Source organism: Alternaria ventricosa (genome assembly GCF_023758065.1).
Source record: "Alternaria ventricosa strain BMP 2768 chromosome Unknown scaffold_2, whole genome shotgun sequence".
In the NCBI taxonomy this organism is placed as follows: domain Eukaryota; kingdom Fungi; phylum Ascomycota; class Dothideomycetes; order Pleosporales; family Pleosporaceae; genus Alternaria; species Alternaria ventricosa.
In genome coordinates, this window is record NW_026055682.1 from 2,224,287 (window position 1) to 2,244,201 (window position 19,915).

Below are 19,915 nucleotides of genomic sequence, written 5' to 3' on the forward strand. Positions count from 1 at the left end.
CCAACCCATATCTTACGCAATACAGCATCCGTTCTGATGTCCTCATAACTTCACACTCCCGCCCTCGATCTTCTTCAAGTCCTCCATCGTAAACCTCTTATAAGTCCCGTCCCTCAACCAATACAACGTATCCCCCTTCTCCTCGACAACCCTCGGATCAATCCCCTCCTTCTGCAACTCAACCTTCTGCTGCTTATTAGTCCCCGTCAACTGCATCTCCCTGGTAACCCGAATCCAAACAGGCATCGCAAACGCGGGCAACTCCTTCTTAACATGCTGCGCCAGCTCCGCAAGCAGCCTCTCCCCCACCTCACCAACCCCCTGCTCAAACACAATTGCCGCACACCCCGCGCGCCCGTCATGCCCGGGAACACTAACGCCGTATACATTCGCCTCGGCAACACTGTCGTGTTTGCCCACAGCCTCCGATACCTCAGCCGTAGACACATTCTCCGCTTTCCAACGAAACGTATCGCCAATGCGATCAACGAACCAGAACCTGCCTTCCGCGTCCCAGCGCATAAGATCGCCAGACCGGAAATACGCATCCCCTTTCGTCTTGACATTGCGAATAATCTTCGAGTTGGTCGCCTTCTCGTTGCCGTAGTAGCCTTGGAACCCGTCTTTTATATTGTCTGCATCCAGTTTACCGAGTAGCTCGCCGGGTTCGTTGTAGTCGCTGATTTGACAAAGACCGGTTTTGGGGTCGCGAAGGGGCTCCGGGGGATCGGCGTTGGGATCCATACGCACGAGGGTGAGTTTGCGCGTCATGAGGAAGTTGGCGAGGAGGCCGTTGCGGGCGATTGCGCCGCTGGAAAAGGAGTTTGAAGAGCAGTTGAAGAGGCCGCCGGGGGCTTCGGTTGCGGCGTAGAATTCGTAGATTGTGGTGATGCCGAAGCGGTGTTTGAACGGCTCCCAGACGTCTGGGCGCAGGCCGTTGCCAAAGGCGGCGCGGAGGTGGTGCTGTTTGTCGAGGGGCGAGGGCGGCGCCGAGAGCAGGTAGCGACATGTTTCGCCGACGTAGTGCAGGATTGTGGCGTGTGAGGAGCGGATCTCGGGCCAGAAAGTCTTGTGGGAGAATTTCTTGGATAGGTGGATTGTGCTGCCGGCGCGGAGGACGGCGCAGGCGCCCAGGACGGAGGCGGAGCTGTGGTAGAGGGGCATGGAGGTGTAGACGATGTCGTTCTTTAGTGACATCCAGCTTGCGGCGAACTTTGCGCCGCCGCCGCATTTGCCCCAGGACATGACGGCGGGTTTGGGCAGGCCCGTCGTGCCGGACGTGTAGATGAGCATGGCCATGCTGCTGCGCTTTTGGTCGGAGCGAGCCAAGTCGGGGAGGCGCGTCGGCGGGTGCGTGAGGATGGTCGAGGTCAGGGCGTCGTCGAAGAAGATGATTTCGAGGTTTCGCTGCGCAGTCAAAGGCTCAGAGACGGCGCCCGCTTCGACGGCGGCTTGGGGAGTCTGTGTCTGGTTCTTGACTGATTGTGGGACGTCGGACGGTTCCTGCTCAAACGTGTATTTGACCTTGTCTGCGTGGTGGACGCGAGTGAGGCCATGCTCCTTCAGCGCGTCTTCGCTGAACTTGTCCCTGCTCTCCTGGTCCACCAGCACCAAGCGCGCGGTACTCGTCTTGACGGTATGGACCAACGGCTTGCCGGAGAGGTTGTAGTTGATAAAGGCGGGCTTCGCGCCAATGCTCCAGAGGCCAAACCAGACCCAGATGAAGACGTCCGAGTTGACAAAGTCCATTGCGACAATCTCATCCTTCGCCACGCCCTTGCTCTTCAGCCAGTTCCCGTACCGCAGCACGACGTCGTAAGCCTGCGCATACGTCCATGTCTTGCCCTGGAAGATGATCCAAGCACGGTCTGCGCGCGAAGAGGAGTGGGCATGCGCCTCGAGTTCGTAGAAGAGGTTCAGCGTGTCGCGTCGTTCCTGCTGCGCGCCGACGATGCTGCTGCCGATGAAGGAGGACAAGAGGGGCCAGTCGTAGGTGAAGCCATGGCGGCCATTAAGATACGCGAGACCAGCTGCGGCGGCGGGCAGCGCAAAGGGAAGAACTGGCAGTGCAATGTGTCAGCAAGCTGCGCCGTGTGGTTACAGGCTGACGCGAGATTACCTGACATAACCGGTAACCAATAGATCTGGAGCAACAACGAAACGTATAAAAAAAATGCTACAACCGCGCGATGTCCAGTATTCGCATAGACAAAAGGAGAGACTTGACCAGATACAATCCACTCATCAACTTTCCGCGACACCCCGTTGTCGCCAGCTAGTGACGTTTGACCACACAGCTAGCGGCAGTGGGCACCATGGGAGCTGTGGAGCCGAGGCATTTAGGGGCACCCCAGTCGTCTCTCGAGTAAGCCTTCCCACCTTCGCTCCTCTATGCTGAAGTGGCTGCATTCCCCTCATCGCCCAGACATGGCCAACCTCTTGCGTTGCCCATAGCAAGCCACATGCTGCTCCACGTCGGTGGCATGTGAAGTATAGTAAACCATCGGCAAGATAATGGCTGCACGTCAAGTCTGGAAGTTGTGACACGCACAAAGAAGACATGTCAGTATGATAGTCAAACAATCTCATGTAGGATTGCCGCAAGCGGCAGGCACCGCAGCTGTTTGCTTCAGATGGCCTTTGTCCAGTACCCGGCCATCATGACAAAGACGCCTACAGACTACTGCACACTCAAATGCCGTCCGGCATCATGGCAAGAGACGTATCGGTTTTTCGCTTGGTCAGGTTCGAGAGTCGTCTGAAGCATAGACGTCTTGGTATGTTTGCTACGTGCATGAATGAATCGTCATCTGCTAATGCGCTCAAGTGAACAAACATTGTCACAGACCAAGACAGGCGCTTCCAGTAGTATTTGGCGTCTGCAAATCGCAACCTTGAGATAGCCCTATCCCCAGATCACATGGATATCTCAGCTTTGGAAAACGTCCCTCCAGTTAGCGAGGAGGAGCCGACACAGCGAGAGATCAACGACAGACGATTAGCTCAAGCGATCCGCTACCTGGATAACGAAGGAGGCGATGACACTGATAGCACTTACATGAATCACGTTGAGGGGATCCACGAGGATCTCCTCCAGCGACTTCCTCCGCAAGAGCGCAACTTCGACGACCAGCTGTATGAGCGCGCGCAAGCTATGATTCGTCAAGCGCGGCTCGAATATGAGGAAGAGGTTGCGCGAGAAGATTCATCGTCTTCGCTAGGCGGGGATTCTCCTACGTCGATGATCATAGAGGAGGCATCAGAATCCGATACGCCTTCTGCAACGCAAGCTCTTTATCGAAGAGGCGATACACCGGACGAACCTCAGGCCATGCCCCTCAAACAAGTGCCTGCAGCAGAAACAAAGGCACGGCGCGAGGAACGGTTCAAGTACGGTGGCCCGAACAACGAACCTGAAAGGTGGCACAAGAACTATCCAGCCTCGCTGCCGTTTCCAGAGACCTTCCAGATGGCGCATTGGGAGAGTCTCAAGATTGACTTTGATCTTTCCGAGTCTGGCAAGAAGATGAAGGCAGAGGGCAAGATTGTCGAGACCAACATACCTTTTGATCGCCCTGAATTGGAGCAGTACAAGAACCTCCCGGTATACGAGTCCGGATCACGCTTCAAGCTTCCGATACCCAGTGCCGAAGTTCAAGAGGAGATCAGCAATTTGGGAACTCCTGGAAGCCTGGAAGAGGTTGTGGAAGAATTGAACCAAAATGATGATAAAGTGCGCGCCGGCAACTATAAATATGCGCCACGAGTCTTCCTGGACAAATTCTCTGCAGGAACTCAAGGTGAGCAGTGTAGTTTTCTTTTGGATGGATCTCGCTAACATCAACCTAGTAGATCCTACAACGATCCGCGATGCTGTCAACACGACACCTGTCAAGTCTCGTACCGGTGCTATTGGCCGCAGTATTGATCAGCCACGCCTAGAAGACGAGGATGAGTATGCTATAGGAGACAAAGCTCGTGCGGCACAGTCAGCAGCTCGCATAGCGCGTGAAAAGGTCCGTAAGGCAGAAGAAGCTCTCGACGCAGCAAAGCAGGCGAACCTGAAAATACCTACACGAACCCCACAAACCACTTCACCTGTCGCTAGGAAGCTCAATCGAGAGCGCGCGACATCCCTCGAGCGTAGCCCGAGACGCCAAAGCGGTGTCAGTACTGCAGCTCCCAGTCCTGCATCGCCGGATAAGACTAGTATGCATCCACAGGTAGTCATTCCGAAAAGGCCAAATGATCGTCAAACAAAGCCTACCCAGGCTTCACCTCCCAAGACGCAGCCTACCCCAGGTCAGACCAACGTCGCTACCCCCAAGACTGCCACCAGAAAACAGCCCAAGCGTAAACGCAGTCTCAGCGAACAAAACTACACCCCCGAGACCAAGCGTTCCAAATCCATCGTCTCTTCCTCACGGAAAAGCAGCAGAACCAAGACGCAGAAGTCTCCAGGTAAAGCCGTCCACTTCCAACCCGATGAATCTGACGACTCCGACGAGCTTTCTGACGACGACCTCGCAAAAGATGTCCAGGAACTCACCACCGTTGTCACATCCACCAAGGCCAAGCCTACCAAAAAGACCACCAAAACCACAGCTGTTACGAAGAAGATGAGCAAAGCGGCTGCAGCAGGTAAAGCGGCGCGTAAAGCGAAGGCAGGGAAGGAGGTTGTTCTTGATGACGAGCATGTGATTCAGATGGCGAAGGAGCGGAGGTCGAAGTCGCCAGGAAGGGTTGTGAAGGGGAGTACGAGGAGTGGGGCGAAGTATTTGAAGGGGTGAGGTGGTGATACTTGGGTTAGTTGTATTGGTGGTTTGGGGCATGGAATGATGGGTTTGATAGAGTTTATTTCGTAATCATTCAATACTAAATTGTTTTTCCTGCTCTCGAGACAACTCTTTGGAAACTTCGCATTGTTGCGAGGTAGCTTCGTCTGAGTTGTCATCCCCGCAAATGCAGCTCCGAACAATAAGCGGGGCATCACGCTAGGACAAAGACAAGTCCGGCAGCGCACGAAGAAAGAACCGCCTTCCGCCAGCGGTGCCCATGCAGCGCCGATGCAATGGTGAGTAGTCCCAAGTACCCCAGATCTTCAAGCTTGGCAGCCTTCTCATACGATCTAGAACGAATCTGGTGCCTTCCATCCGATTGCATGTGAGTCCTGTCGCAACAAGAAGTCAAAGGTCTTCGCCATCAACCAGCATCGCAACGCATCAACTAACAGACTACAGTGCGATCGCGAATTACCGATTTGCTCGCAATGTGTATCGGCAGGGACTTCATGTCGGTATCCGCCGCTTAACAAAAGGTGTGAAGAGAGTGGTTTCTTGGAAGCGAAGCTAAGGTTGTAATAGAGGCATTCCATCGGGTTATATATCCTTCGTCGAACAGCGATTGCTCGAGACCGAGATTGTCGTGTTGGAGCTCCTTTCCACGATCTACAATTCTCAGGTACCGATTGAGATGCAACGTCTCTCTGACACAGATCGCCGTGTACTAGCAGAGAATGTGCAGAAGCAGGCCAAGTCGAGCAGGATAGAAGAATGGAAGAGCCTTCCTCTCAACACGGACGAGGAACGTCTGTCTTGGTGGTCAAGAAGACAAGATCTTATAAGAAAAGGCATTGAAGCAGGCAGCAGTCACGCATCTCAGGAGAGCCCTGCGCAGACGGAACCGTGGGTCATGGAGTCGAGTCCTGTGGTGGCACACTACGAGGATGTGCGGTCATCAGTTGTAGACGGATCAAACCTCCCATTTGCGCAGCAGTCTCAGTTGGCGCAAGCTACGTGGCAGTTGGCACCAGATGTACTCGGTGTTCCAGAACCCGCGCCAGGTCCTCTTCATCAAGGCCAAGATATGCTAGCTATGTCGCCGAGAGGAGATTTAGGAAACGAAGCGTATTCGACAGGCGATGGCAGATCAGAGCCTGTTGCACCCTCGGTGGGCACGTTGCTTGACTCGCGTCCTCCAACCACAGAACAATGGCGTAAATATTTTTGAGGTTGTACAAATCTTTGGGGTCCTACGTGTACTTCTCCATGTTGAAACGTATTATGTAAACAGCATGTAACAAGCAAAGCACACATTGACAGTGACTTTGGAACGCGAATTTCAAGCCGAGAAACTGACTCGCGTGGCACTAACCCCATGAGGCTGCCAGGGTTCCCGTCATAGCTTGTCAAGCGTCATCTTCGTCGCGTCTGTCAGCTCAACCACCTCCAGCCTCTTCTATCTCCATCAGCCACCCACAACTGCAGTGTATGACCGTCGCCACGGCGGTATCGATTGCAGTACGACTAAAGCTTGATATCCAAGTCTCATGTGTAGTGCTTCGTCGGATAGATGATGGCCGAAGCCAATGCGAGGTCCAACAAGCGACAGGCTCCTCATGATGAGTCGGAATCCAACACAGCGGTGCCCGATGTCGGGGCGGTAAGGAAACGTAGAGCATTTCTTCAGACAATGGGCCAGCAGCTTCGGGAATTCGGGAATGAAGGAACAAGCCCTCAGGATCACAGTCGCAGTACATTCGGCACCAGCCCCGGCAGCAACCTCAGGCCTCCATCCAGCGCAGGAAACATCGCCGCGAATCAGGCATCCGTACGTCATGTCGATACCCCAGAGAGTGATGCTGCACCCGGAGAAGATGATCAGCTACCCGCAGGTGCTGCAAAGAGTGCTTCAAGATGGCTTTGGAAAACAGACGAGGTACGCCCGCTTGAACCAGAGAGCGTCACATCAGCTATCGCATTTGATGACCTTCTCGAATGGAGTCAGTCTTACTTCGACCATTGGCATCCTGCCTTTCCGTTCCTGCATGCGCCCTCTTTACTGGATTATTTTCGTCAAATCGTGTCAAGAGGCGTTCGCATCGCATCTCAATCTACAGCAAACGAACTCCAACACATCATACTTCGCTCCATCATGTCAATCTCCATTCACGACCGGCGACAAATGAATCTTACACACAAGCTAGTGCCTACAACACTCGTATTTCATTCCGTCAACGACGCCATCCGGAGCGTCCAGTTGGTGCTGACTGAAGAGAGCTCGATCCTCTCTTTGCAGGCTCTTGTTAGCGTACAATTGTTCTTAATCACGATGCACAGGTACAACGCGGCGTCGCGTCTGGAAGGTTTGGCCGTTCGAATGGCCTTCCAGTTGAGTCTGCATCGCTGTCCGTTACAGTTATCAGTTCCAAGCAAAGAAGCAGAGCTAAGGAAGCGGCTTTTCTGGTCTGTAATATGCATCGATAGATATATTTGCATCCGGCTTGGTACGCCGCTCGGCATTAGGTCAGACGAGGCAAATGTCTGCTACCCACACACAGAGCGACACCTACGGGAGCCTGGGGAAGCTGGTATGTTTGTAGCAGATTGGGTTTCAAGGATTCTCGGCTAACTCACCTCAAGATCGCACCCGTGATGACCGACTAGATTTGTTGGACTTTCTAGCTCGCCATGCCGACATCCGTGGATCCATCATGCAAACGCGACACCAATCTATGCTGCATGGTAGCGCCGACGATGTCGATCAAGCCCTGGAAGTGGAGGCAGAACATACTAAGTGGTGGAATATGGTCGATGAACACTTGTCTAATGACGAGCAGACGCAAACCATATCCAAAGCACATCAAGTCACACTCATCGTCCTTCGCTTCGAGTCAGTGCTTGCTCTCCATCGTTCTGTGTTAGCAACGTCTAAGAAGAACGCTGCATACAACGCTGCGCTGCAACGCTGCATATCAGCCTCTCGATCCATAATCAACACACTACACAAAGCCCTCCGGGGTTTCGGGGCGTTCGATGGCTCACCCGGTCAACATGGATACGAAAGAACTCCTCTGCTTTGGCCATCGTTTACCTGGGCAGTATGGATGAGTACGTTTATTATCCTGTCTGCTGCTGCGGACGGACAGGTTACGCGCGACATCGCATTCAGGCTCTCAGACCGAAGCATTCAGATTCTCAAGCACCTGGCGTTGAGGGGTACGAGTTGGCCAGACGCATGCATAGTCGCTATCCAAAACCTTGTCACACGACTCGATAAGCCATGTAGCCGCGACCTTGCGAACACGTCTAGGGACAGCTCGCGGCCGGCAACTCATGCTGCTCGCGACCCCTCCATTGGCATGGATAACTGGCAAGCTCAGAGACAAGTAACAGCGAATCGTTCGGGAAATCACGTGGCCCCAAGACACAATCCAGCGACAGGCACAGTGACGCCAACAGGACAGCTCCAGAGACTCACCGATCAGCCCCATGCAGTACCATATTCCGCAAGCTTCACAACCCAAGCGACAGAGTCAACCCTATCTAACGCCAACGCACAACCTGCCGATATGCAAAATGCCAACAGCCTAACCTTCGACTATCTTGCGGGAGCAGGGAACTTTCTTGGTATTGCACAGCAATATTCAGACAACCCCTTACCCAACGAAGAGATCATGCATCTCTTCAACGGCGAAGACATCAATTACTGGTTCGGCAACGACCCTGCGATGACTGAAAATCCACTTTATCATGAACAAAGCTTTCATTGAGCGTCAAGAGGAATACTAATAATACCAATTACATACAATCAACCCGATTTCGGCGGTGTGACCTTGCCCAGCGAGGCTGACTTGAATGCAGCATGAATCTCCTGCTCTGCGCCGTCTTGTAATGGCAAAAGTCCACTTCGCACTGTCGCGTGCTCCAAGATACCCCTCGCCACCAGACCATGTTTGAGTGCAACAGTCCCCTCCATATGCGAGCCACGATGGTAAACGTTCCTGGTGACTGGGAGCAATCTGTCATGAACAGCTCTCGCACGAGGGTAGTCTCTCGCCTTGCCGGCTTCAATCATCTCGAGCAGCGGTTCGGGCGCGATGTTGCCGTACCCAACAAGCATGCCGTCGACGTCGAAGCATGTGTGTAGCAAGTACTCATCATGACATGTGAGGATAGTAAGGTCGGGGTTTTGCTTCTTGATGATGGGAATCTCGACGTCCCAACGGCGCATGTTGCGGACGCCGTTCTTCATAGCGATGACACCGGGCTGTGCGGCAATCTCAAGTAGCGTGTCCAGGTTGTAGGTAGCTTTGGTGTTGTCGGGATATTGGAACAGGATGAGAGGAAGTCCGGACTTCTCGTACACAGTCTTGTATCTGTCCTGTGGCGCTCCCGGCTGGTATCCGAAGCGTAGCCAGCCATGGCTGGGGTACAGGAGACCCGCTTGCGCACCAGCAGCCTTGGCGCGTTGAGCTTCGAGCGCAGCCACCTCAGTGCCCTCTGTGGTGATACCAGCAATGATGGGGATCTTGTTGTCCACAGATTTGACAAAGGCCTTGATAACTTCTACCTGCTCTTCCTGGGTGAGGAAAGTGCCCTCGCCAGCGTGTCCCAGCACGACCAGACCCTTCACGCCTGGGATACTGCCGAGCCAGGAGCCAAGGCGCTGGATGGCTGCGTAGTCGACCGAGCCATCCTTGTTGAATGGAGTAACCGGCGCAGGGACGAGACCCGCGAGGTCGATCTGGGGAGCTTGCTTGACCTCAGGCATGGAACCCATTGTGTTGAGAGTAAGTGTTGGGAATTGAATGGGGGGTAAGAGTTGATTGTAGGAGAGTGGACGAGTTTGATTTGCGTTGGATGATGCTGAATCTTGGATCGAAAGCTTGCGTTATATGTAATTCGCCCATCCATTACATGGAAATGCCGAGCGGCAAACGTTGGACGATCTCACTGCAGCATACGACTTTGTGCTAGGTCTCGAGCGCATGTCTGGCAGGCGGACTTGAGAGAGTCCGCCAAAACGCCATGATGAATCGCTCCGGTTTGCTCTTTGGAGCCTCGATGGAGTCATGCGAGTAACGGGGACTTGCAATGTTCCGACGTAGTGCCACTGGCATGAGCCGATGTGCCGCTGAGGCGTACCGGACATGTCTTTGTCCGCGCTAGCGTCTTCCAACCGCAAGCCGCTCTCCACCCTGGACAAGCCGACAGCTCTCATGGCCAATTACCTAGTCTTTAACTTGACTCGTAGCGGACGCCGCGGGATGCTCTGGACATTGTCATGTTCCCCATGTTTTCTCCGCGCCGCAACGAAGAAGTTGGGGTCTGGGGAAAGTCCGGGGTCAAGCTTGCTCATGGACTTTCTGGGGAACGTTCGTCCAGCTGGGGTATATAGAAGGCGCTTCTCTTAGGAGTGTGGGCTTTTCGTGCTGTTCTCCAGGATACTTCAGAATCCTGCACATGACCGAGTCATCAATCCTGCGCTTCTGAAGATTGCCAAACATGGCCAACGCAAACACCGACCGTTACGAAGATACCGAGAAGAATGTACCACTGCAAATCGACGATGTCGCAACATCCGAAAAAGACCTCAAGGCGCAAGCTGCGCTCGATGGCGCCGACTACACTGGTGCGATTGCCAAGACAGATCCAGCAGAGATCGCCCTGGTACGCAAGCTGGACATGCGAGTGATGCCAGCGCTCTTTTGCATGTACTTTCTGTACGTCACAAAACCCCTTCGATCTTCACATTGCTAACACTTGTGCTACCCAGCAACAAGCTCGACCAGAATGCGATAGCAAACGCGCGCCTCAACGATCTCGAAGACGACCTCGGTCTTGTCGGAAACCAATACAACACCTGCATATCCATTCTTTACGTTGGCTATCTCTTTGCGCAGATACCCAGTAACATGCTCATGTCGTCCAAGAAAGTGCGGCCTTCGCTCTACATGGCTCTGTGCTGCTCCATCTGGGGCTGCGTAGCAGCTCTCACAGCTCTGGTCAAAAACTACACTGGACTGGTGCTGGTGCGTTTCTTCCTCGGATTCGTCGAAGCCCCGTTCTACCCAGGCGCTCTATACATCCTGAGCATGTTCTACACGCGCAAGGAAATCGCCACAAGAGTATCTATCCTGTATGCCGGAAACATCTTCGCCGTCTCTTTCGCTGGACTCATCGCCGCGGCTACTTTCGCGACGCTGGACGACAAGCATGGAATGCACGGATGGCAGTGGCTTTTCATAATCGAAGGCATCGTCACAGTCGGCGTGTCTATCGTCTGTGTATTCTTACTACCGGATGAGCCGCTGACAACAAAGTGGCTCACACCTGAACAACGTCAATTGGCGCACGATCGTATCCAGCGGGACACCGTTGGACTTGAGCCAAGCAAAGGAGTCAAAGCGGGTTTCATGCAAGCTCTGCGCGACCCAAGACTTTATCTTCTGGTATTTATGCAGAATATGCATTTGAGCGCTACGTCTTTCAATCAGGTATGTCGCAATCAGCCATTCTTCGGATAACTCTCGTGTTACAGCTACTAACAAAACACAGTTCTTCCCTACTGTAGTCCGGTCTCTGGGTTTCAGTACAACCATCACGTTGGTCTTGACTGCTCCGCCGTCGCTCGTCGCCGGTGTCGTCGGCATATGCATCGGCATCTCGTCTGGCAAGTTCAACGATAGAACATGGCACATCACTGTCATGATGGGAATCGCAGTCGTTGGATTCGCTATCAGTGCTATCACGCTCAACACCGCCGCGCGCTACATCTCTTGCTTCCTCTTCGCTTCCGGTTCGTCGTTCCCTCTATTATCCCCGTCTTTCTTGACACTTCTACTGTGAGAAATCCTGCTAACATTGCATGTTTCAGGTGTTTATTCGGTCAACTCAGTGATTTTGGGCTGGGTGTCAGGGACACTGGGCCAAACCACGGAGAAGAAGGCTGTGTCACTGTCCATCGTCAATGTGGTTTCCATGGCTAGCTTCATCTACACGCCTTACCTGTATCCCGCGAGCGACGGACCGAAGTATGTAATTGCGATGAGTAGCAATGCGGCGTTTGCCGGGGCGTGTATTGCATCGGCCTGGGCGCTGAGGGCGTGGCTCCAGGTGACGAACCGGCGGCTGAAGAGGGATGGTGTCAACGTTTTCTACGCGTATTGAGTAGGCTTTTGAGTCTGATCGAGCTGTTCATATAGCATCCATGATTATATTGCAAAAGTATCAAATGAAAGTTCAACGCAGCAGATAATTACGAACGGGGGTATCATCAACGCCAATCATTAGAGCACCGAACAAAACATCAAACACCCCTCTACACCTCCACAATATCCGCATCCCTCTCCAACTCCTCACTCGCATGCTCCCCCCAAAGATGATCCATCAACGCCTCGATACCCTTACACACGGTATCCGACTTCCTGAACCTCGCGCAAAGCACACATGCAAAGCCCCCACCTTCTCTATGGCTCTTGACAATAAAGCGGTTCTTGATGCGAAAAGTTCGCGGTGCCGTAGTGCAATGACCGTGTTCGTCTTTCTTCTTGTAGCCATCGACGACGAGCTCCCAGGCTTTTCCGGGTTGGACGGGGACGTGCGTGCGGCAGAAGGGACACTTGTGGTCGCCGGTGGGTCGGTAGGCGTCGGCGAGGTGGAGACGGGGGTTGTGTTGGAGGTCTTTGGCGTAGATACAAAAGAGCCTCGTGCTGTAGCGTGAAGATGGGGGCTGGGGCTGAGGTTGAGGTGGGGGAGGGGGTGGAGGCATAGGCATGGGCTTTGGTTTGGGCTTCACGATTGGTATCGGTTTGATCAAGACCTCTTTTGACTCGCACGAGGAGCTGGAGCTGCTGTCCATGCGCTTCTTGTGCCGCAGTGGTCTTGACGGTGGTCGCGGATGGTCTGGTAGTGGAAATGCGCCAGGAACTCGTAAAGGTGCGTCGGGTTGTCGAGGTAATAGCGGTGATGGGAGTGGTGGCAGCATGCGTTCGTACTGCATGTTCAACGAAGCGATGGAAGCTGCACGCGCTGTACGAGCCGTCTGAATCAGACGTACAAGGTGCGAATGCGAAGATGACGGCGCCATATACGTGCTTAGTAGCAGATCCTGTTGGATATTGATGACTGTCTGCTGAAGCTTTATGATCTGAGACTGCAGCTGGGTATGCGTTGTAACTGGTCGACATTAGTACCTGGTAGTGTGGACTTGAATGAGAACATACCATCGCCACGCGCAAACGGCTCGCCCAGCTTCCGATACCCACGTTCGTACTCGGCTCGGATCTGGGAGGAAGAGGTGCATATGAGCTCTTCTTCGCTGTCACTGTAGTCGCCTTTCCTCTTCTCTGAGCCAAACATGGAGTCTCGACGACGCCTATGCCATGGCCCCTGAATGTGGTACTCATCTTCCTCGTCGTCGCTAGCTTTCTTCCCAGATCTACGCTTGAGCTTGCGGTATAGATCACTGGCAGAACCGAAAGAGTCCGTCAAGGTCCGCACAAGAGAAACCACGACTACAAAGTCTTGGAGTAACCCTTTGGCCTAGGCAACTTCTATCAGCACCTCGTTTATGCATGCGGTGACTATAACGTAACGTACTGTCTCTACGGCTTTTTCTGCTTCTTCTTTCATGATGCTAGGCTATGGAATATACAATGAATGCGGAGTGTGAAAGGTGACGGTGGGATGCATATTCAAACCTTGCGCTACAAGAACTCACCAGCCGGACAGTCATTCTGGCAATGTATCACCTCGCCGCAGTTTGCTCAGCTGAAGTTCGTGTTCGCATTTGATGCATCATGAGTACCTTTTTGTTTTGGTGAGGAGTGGTCTCATGACCGCGCCAGTTCACGTGCCGTTCAACACCAGATGACTTACCCGGGCTTTCTACAAAATACAAACCGAGGTCATCGACACAACCTATTACATACTGAAATCTTCGATGTTGTCTGTTTACTAGACGTTGCACGATCGTGCCCAAATCCTCAAGACTTCTTCGTGTTTGGCTGCGTTAGGTGGTTATCATGACTCGTGAGATATGCGGATGCGGCACATGCTCGTTGTCGCGTGCGCGTCACGTCTTAGACATTCGCGTCTCGTAAAGTGGCCATGGTATCACTCGTCCACATATACATTTGCTTGTGATCTTTTTGGTGTGGATTTGGGGAAGGATGCAAGGACTCGCTCGTTCGCAATCGTACTCGACCAGCTTGGCTAGCGATGCTCCACGTGGGTCCTACCTAGGTCCGGTCATATGTTGGATGAGCCCACTTTGGATGAAGGAGGTTTCGGAATGCCAATCGCACCCAGGATGCGATCCAGCAGCCCTGACTCGTGGCGTAGCATGTTCCACTCGTCTTGATGTTTGACCATCATCGTGCCTCCTAACGTTGTACCGTTCAGAGCGACGAAGCCGATCTCGCTGCCGTCATCGCGGTGAAGCATCGTGCCCTCGGCGCGTCTAGGCAGAATGACCATGCCTGCTGTCGTCATGGCAAGGTTATAGCTCATGGGTAGATCGCCGTCGTCAGTCGGGTGCAGAGCGAAGTCGTTCGGGTTCGCAGAGATGAAGGCGTCGACTGCGGCTTTCGCGGCGTCGTACAGACGGTTATAGACATCGAGTAACTGGGTACCTGATGGCTCAGAGTCGAAGGGGTAGGCAAAGTGCGTAAACGGCAGAGAAGGGTGTTGCAGAAATGCGGGATGTTGTTCTTGGATGCATGTTAGCTACGGCAAAGCGCAGAGTTGTCAGACGCCTACCAGTTGCCTTGGCTGCCGGGCTCGTCAAGATCAGATCTATGAGCAGGCCCCAGTCGCTAGCATTGTTGCTATCGCGCATTCCTTCTACGGGTAGGAACTGCAAGTGTCGGTGGGGCTGAGAGGCGCCGCTGTGGTCGCCGGAGTTGAAGAAGGCCAGAAGACGCTTCTCGTCGCCGCCCGAGTCTGCCTGCCATGCCTTCAAGACGGCGTAGGTCGCCTCCAGATCGTCCTGTTCGAGCACGTGTATTTGCTTCTTGTTGGGTTTTGTCGCCAGGATGAAGTGCTCGGATATTATGGGGTACTTGTTGAGGACGAGGAAGTGGGTTGGGTTGGCGGCTGGTATGTCAGCCAGGTGGAGGGCGGCTGGGGGGTTCTCGAACGGGTCGATCTTCTGTTTGGGCGTCGCATTCTGGAGCTTCGGAATGGGCTTCTTGGCGAGCGACGGGCAGTATCGTAATTGGAACTGCTGGCGTGTGAGCCTGGTGGTGGTGGTGGCAGGGTCGGCATACTCACGGGAATGCCTGCAGATGAGCGGATGATGGCTAGCTCCGTGGGCGAGAACAGCAGATCCGACGATGCCTTTGCAGCCTCAAACTTGCGCTTCGTGATGCTCGGAAGAGCTTCAGATAGCCCGAGAATCATCTTCATTCGTTGTCGCGTATCGATGACAGGTGGGGTGCGTGGGCAGTTCAACCGTTCGAGCTTCCACCGCGAGCTAGCGCCAAAGCCTAGAATTGTTTTCACACCTCAGAACATCTCCTTCACTATCGTCATCACGTTTGTCACACAGGATCTGCTACGACGTGCCACATTCAATTCAAGGGATATTATATTGTCAAGAACCCGCTCAAAAGACCTCCCGAAACGACGTCATGCCACCGCCATGCTTTGCAGCTTCCCCATCTAGGCCATGGAGGCTTCTTACGCCCCCAAGATGCTGCTAAGACGAACATATTCGCCAACATTACCATCAACATAACAATGGAACAAGGTAGTACAGACAGGGAGTACGACTCCGGAAGTAACAGAACAAAGATGCTGCCATGCGACAATCTTCTGCGCATTTGCAGAAGACAGGTGCCCCTACAGCATCCCTCGGTGCCTCAACAGCAACAGTAACGCTGTGCAGTCGGGGAACGTTCCAGTGGTCGCAGTTTGTACCTTCAAAATGACCAGTACTTGACACCAGTCAAGTTTACTGGAGGATGAGGGTGTGTCGAAGCCGTCGCTCGACATGCCCATGTATATCTCCGATCACTTGCGACCGTGGTTGCGCTCCAACCATTTCCTCTTGCACGTCGCGTTGCCGAAATGATACGATCCGCCGTTGTCGGCGATGAACTCTGCGACCTTCTTCCAAGCGACTTTGAGGATCTTTTGCTCAAAGCTTAGCGAGTACGGGTTCTGGAGGTTGCTCTCGATGCGATCAAACTCTTGCTGAACGGTCTCATTCAGGAGCTGTAGCTGTCGACGTGTCAGTCTACTATGACGGAAGTAAAGTCCCAACGGTCAGCTTACATCGATCATTGTCCAGACGGGCTTCCGGACGCGATCCTTTCTCGCCTTGGTCAAGGATCGGTAGCGGCCCCTCAGAGTAGACTCTGCAGGCTTCTCACCGACCATCTTCGACTTGATCTCCTTGTATGTCTCTCCTCTCTTCTTTCCATCGATGAGTAGCTGATCGTTGTGTTCTCGCTGGGCTTGGGCACCAGCACTGCGCGGTACCTGGAACCTATCCTGGATACGGCTCTGGAGACCGCCATCCGGGCATGAAGTATTCCAGGGCGTCACAGGATAGTGCGCTATATGAACTTCGTCCGTCGACGATATGCTCGTGCTACTGTTCGGGTGACTGGAGCGCACAACGTCGCGGGTCCTAAACGCTAGATTGGAGGTGTTATACGCGAAGTTCTCACCGTACCACGGAGAATGGCCAGCGCTACTAGTTTGAGATCGCGAATACTCGGATCCGGAATTGTGTTCATCTCCGTAAGTGGTGATTGGTATTTGGTCCCTTCGGTTATGATATCCGGATGGCACTGTGACTTTGGCCGTGTCCTCGTCCATTCTCGGGAGTCCTGAGTATCCAGTGTCGCCATCTGCGTCGTGTACAAGGAAAGACCTGCAGGGGGGTGAAAGGATGGCGGCGTTGGTGGTAGTCGCTGAAGGTACGCTCCAATTTCCGCATGGCGAAGATTGGTCTAGCACAGACCCTGGACTGTACGTGTTCTCGAAGTCATCGCTGCGGTAACTCTTTGGCGACAGTGATATGCTCTTGTCCAGGACAGAGCTGTTGGCGGTCATCCCACGAGGCAGCCCATGGAGTTCCGAGGACGGCCAGGGTATTGGGTCGCTAAAGCTCTTCGCGATACTGTTCTGTGTGATGGGCGTAGGGTTGTATGTCAGGACCTGATTCCGGCGGAATTGCGGGTCCGAAATTGGTACGACGTAAGGCTGCGTCTGTTGGATAGCATGGTGCCAGTCGAACGGGGGTGTAGGGACTCCGCTCCAGTGCTGGCCAGATGAGTACGCGAGGTTGTCGGAGCTCGGCGTGGCAGGTGCTGCGCCTGTCGACTTGGTGTCCCCCTGCTCGACCCTCTGCAGTGCATACGGCTGGGTCTGCACATAGTGACTTGCCTTCACAGTTGTCAGTTTCGGTGCCGCGATAGCATAGGCGTCACTTACCATCATTGAATCCGGCATTCCAGTATAGTCAGGGAAGTCGCGAAATTGATCCGCTGAGGTAGGTTCCGGGACGTAGACTAGGCGGGGCTGAAGCTGAGCAAGAGATTGAGGAAGAAGATACTTGCAATCCTGGGGGAATTCTTGAGCGAGAGCCATGACTGCTCTCGCGGCATCCGCCTCTTATGGGTACCCCAAGAGACGCTAACCTTACAATAGTATTGCAAGTCGGCGTGAATGCGCGATTACGCGAGGCCAAAACGGGCGGGATACCACCGCTGTGAAGTGGGCGTGACTGAAGATTGCGGGGTGCTGTCGAGATGTCGAGGCACACGGGCACGTTCAGTATTCACAGGAGTGACACTCTATCATTCGCTCAACGGACCTGACCGCTTCACGAGATTAGGCGGTGGGGATGCGGAGTTCGAGCGAGTACAAAGCTCTGCCAAGGTAGGTAGACAACAACGCTAAATCTTGCAATTTCCAGACTTGGTATTGTGAATGGTCGGCCACAAAAGTGGAGGAGACGAGGCTGGCCCTGCTATCTATATGATGCAACAGTGAGCCCACGCAAGGTACCTAATCGATACACATCATCAGTACGCTAGGCCAGAGCGGTTACGTGAAGAGAGGTAGCCTCACCAGAATGTGCCACGAGATCAAAGGGACCAGGAGGAGCCCAAAGATGGAGGCAATGATCGTATGGACACACGCAAACACACTAAGGTCTCTATCGGCGCTCTCTGGGTGGTGGAACGAGTCTTGTGGACAGCGGGGATGGATAACGCACACGGTGAACTGACGATCCGGATCGTACACCAACAAGACAAAGTGTAAGGATGAAGCCGAAGCCAAATGATGAAACAGGCCCAATCACATATGTTGGGTATGTAGAGGTGAGGGACGATCCGCACAATTATAGTCCAAGACAGCCTTAGAACCTTGACTGAAGCGATGAGACTCACGTTTGAAATAGGCCACACCCATGTCTTGCTACACTATGGTACGCGGAGTTAGAGGCCTAAGCTTTCGGGTAGACCCGCCATTTCTTTCAATCAGCAAAGTCTTCCGGAATCCGCGCGGAAGGGTAACGGGTTGTCCGTATAGGCTAGACCGCACTCCATTCGTGCAGACTCATTGGGATGCGAAAAGATTGTCAGAAGCAAGCATAACTCTCATCAAGCAACAGCACTGCCATCCCGCTACTCCGTGATGTTCAACGTGGCTAGCTCAAAGAAGGCAAATACCATTTGCCTGACGGCTGTGTCGGTCTACACTCCCCTCGCATGGCGGTTGGCAGACCTATAACGACGAGCTGTCAAGCGTCGAGCTGAAGAAAGATTGCTCGTTTAGTGCTAGCTGAGCTGGCGAAAAAAGTTCTACATCGTCTTGTTTGGCCGGCGTGCAGAAGCGAACGGTTATCTGCATGGCATGGCTTGGCAACAAGCCATTGTGTCTGGCGCACCAGTAGCAGACCAGCTGAGATGTCATGGCGTGCAGAAACGCAGGTACGTATGCAATCTGATGCGACGATGTTCGCTGGGTTGGCAGGAGCCTCGCGTGTACTACATGTGTCGTCGATCATGACGCTCACGTCACACATGCGCTTCGCAATCAGCCTTGGAGTACTCCGGACATCGCAACAATCCATTCCCACGACGAGGGAAAGGCCAAATCTGCTGAAATTCCCGGTGTCGGCTTGTCGCTGGTGAAGGCGGGGAAGCCTGTAAGTCTTTCCTATCAATACCGACTCAATACCGGCTAGACACTGCACATGCTTCGATATACTCACTAATGTGGCTAGTAATCACCCACGCATACAACGATCCACCTCCGAGCTCGCTTGGAATCCCCACGCCACCGGAAGGCCGCAGTCCAGCGACCGCCTGGTACCGGTGCCCGACCGCAATAGCGTGGATCTGGTCAGGCATGCGCATCGCGTGTACGGTAAATCCTTTCCGGTGGCGCATGATGCTGCCTTGACAGGTCGCGGAGACTTAATCTTGCATATGATTGCATATGTCTGGGGAAGCTTGTACCCGTCTCCGGTGGCTACACTACCACGCTTCGCCGTGAGTGATACGAAACGGCGACTGTGCATCGTGCATGTCGCGTGCGAGGACATGATGGTTGAAGGTACGATCTGTAGGGTTGTGCGGGACGGTTGAAACGTTCGAGCAGAGACACAAGTCTGAGAAATTGAGCAAGAGGTGAAAAGTCTGACATGTTGGAAGACATTTGCACTGACGCGCAGGATTGTCTAGACGCACGTACTGCGTAATCCGCCTTTCACCCCCGCGCCATTTCCAAACAATCCCCCACGCACTGGGATACCTATCAGCCTCCCGAAATCCTCTCGGTCAGATCTTCGCTTTTGCATCAGCCGGCGGCAACAGCTGAACATCCTTCCACGGCAATCCCAAGTACTCCCACATGTAATGGAACCTATATGGAATACCCGTTAGCGCGCCCCACAGCTCTCGAGTGTTCGTTCGCCATGTTTCAACCGTTCGCAGCTCATCCTGTATCCGTTACGGCACCTCCCCCGTAGCGGGCGCCTTACCGAACATGAATGTACTAGTAAAGGTCCAACCTCGTCGACCCACAACGGAACACACGAGCATGCTAAGCAAAAGGCAGGGCCGGGGACACAGATGAGAGAGCACGTACCTATCACTGCCAAAGAATGG

The 19,915-nt window shown here is 53.6% G+C and overlaps 9 protein-coding genes across 9 annotated transcripts; 4 read left to right on the forward strand and 5 right to left on the reverse strand.

Moving 5' to 3' along the window:
* Positions 1–42: 42 nt before the first annotated feature.
* J4E93_001737 (uncharacterized protein) lies at positions 43–2,317 on the reverse strand (the record flags this gene model as incomplete). Its single annotated transcript, XM_049339687.1, has 2 exons — positions 43–2,060; positions 2,284–2,317. The coding sequence occupies 2 exons, from the start codon at positions 2,315–2,317 to the stop codon at positions 43–45; spliced, it is 2,052 nt and encodes a 683-aa protein (XP_049203644.1).
* A 603-nt stretch (positions 2,318–2,920) lies between these two features.
* Positions 2,921–4,790, forward strand: J4E93_001738 (uncharacterized protein; the record flags this gene model as incomplete). The annotated part of the gene is made up of 2 exons (XM_049339688.1): positions 2,921–3,800; positions 3,850–4,790. 2 exons carry the CDS (start codon positions 2,921–2,923, stop codon positions 4,788–4,790), a joined length of 1,821 nt encoding a protein of 606 aa, XP_049203645.1.
* Positions 4,791–5,055: 265 nt separating this feature from the next.
* On the forward strand, positions 5,056–6,009 carry J4E93_001739 (uncharacterized protein; the record flags this gene model as incomplete). The annotated part of the gene is made up of 2 exons (XM_049339689.1): positions 5,056–5,074; positions 5,366–6,009. The coding sequence occupies 2 exons, from the start codon at positions 5,056–5,058 to the stop codon at positions 6,007–6,009; spliced, it is 663 nt and encodes a 220-aa protein (XP_049203646.1).
* A 1,504-nt stretch (positions 6,010–7,513) lies between these two features.
* Positions 7,514–8,551, forward strand: J4E93_001740 (uncharacterized protein; the record flags this gene model as incomplete). Its single annotated transcript, XM_049339690.1, has 1 exon — positions 7,514–8,551. The coding sequence occupies one exon, from the start codon at positions 7,514–7,516 to the stop codon at positions 8,549–8,551; it is 1,038 nt and encodes a 345-aa protein (XP_049203647.1).
* A 38-nt stretch (positions 8,552–8,589) lies between these two features.
* Positions 8,590–9,561, reverse strand: J4E93_001741 (uncharacterized protein; the record flags this gene model as incomplete). The annotated part of the gene is made up of 1 exon (XM_049339691.1): positions 8,590–9,561. One exon carries the CDS (start codon positions 9,559–9,561, stop codon positions 8,590–8,592), a length of 972 nt encoding a protein of 323 aa, XP_049203648.1.
* A 725-nt stretch (positions 9,562–10,286) lies between these two features.
* On the forward strand, positions 10,287–11,951 carry J4E93_001742 (uncharacterized protein; the record flags this gene model as incomplete). Its single annotated transcript, XM_049339692.1, has 4 exons — positions 10,287–10,504; positions 10,558–11,278; positions 11,340–11,580; positions 11,659–11,951. 4 exons carry the CDS (start codon positions 10,287–10,289, stop codon positions 11,949–11,951), a joined length of 1,473 nt encoding a protein of 490 aa, XP_049203649.1.
* A 151-nt stretch (positions 11,952–12,102) lies between these two features.
* J4E93_001743 (uncharacterized protein) lies at positions 12,103–13,518 on the reverse strand (the record flags this gene model as incomplete). Its single annotated transcript, XM_049339693.1, has 3 exons — positions 12,103–12,959; positions 13,007–13,325; positions 13,513–13,518. The coding sequence occupies 3 exons, from the start codon at positions 13,516–13,518 to the stop codon at positions 12,103–12,105; spliced, it is 1,182 nt and encodes a 393-aa protein (XP_049203650.1).
* A 515-nt stretch (positions 13,519–14,033) lies between these two features.
* J4E93_001744 (uncharacterized protein) lies at positions 14,034–15,191 on the reverse strand (the record flags this gene model as incomplete). Its single annotated transcript, XM_049339694.1, has 3 exons — positions 14,034–14,494; positions 14,544–15,006; positions 15,057–15,191. 3 exons carry the CDS (start codon positions 15,189–15,191, stop codon positions 14,034–14,036), a joined length of 1,059 nt encoding a protein of 352 aa, XP_049203651.1.
* A 606-nt stretch (positions 15,192–15,797) lies between these two features.
* On the reverse strand, positions 15,798–17,246 carry J4E93_001745 (uncharacterized protein; the record flags this gene model as incomplete). Its single annotated transcript, XM_049339695.1, has 3 exons — positions 15,798–16,007; positions 16,062–17,180; positions 17,229–17,246. 3 exons carry the CDS (start codon positions 17,244–17,246, stop codon positions 15,798–15,800), a joined length of 1,347 nt encoding a protein of 448 aa, XP_049203652.1.
* Positions 17,247–19,915: the final 2,669 nt, after the last annotated feature.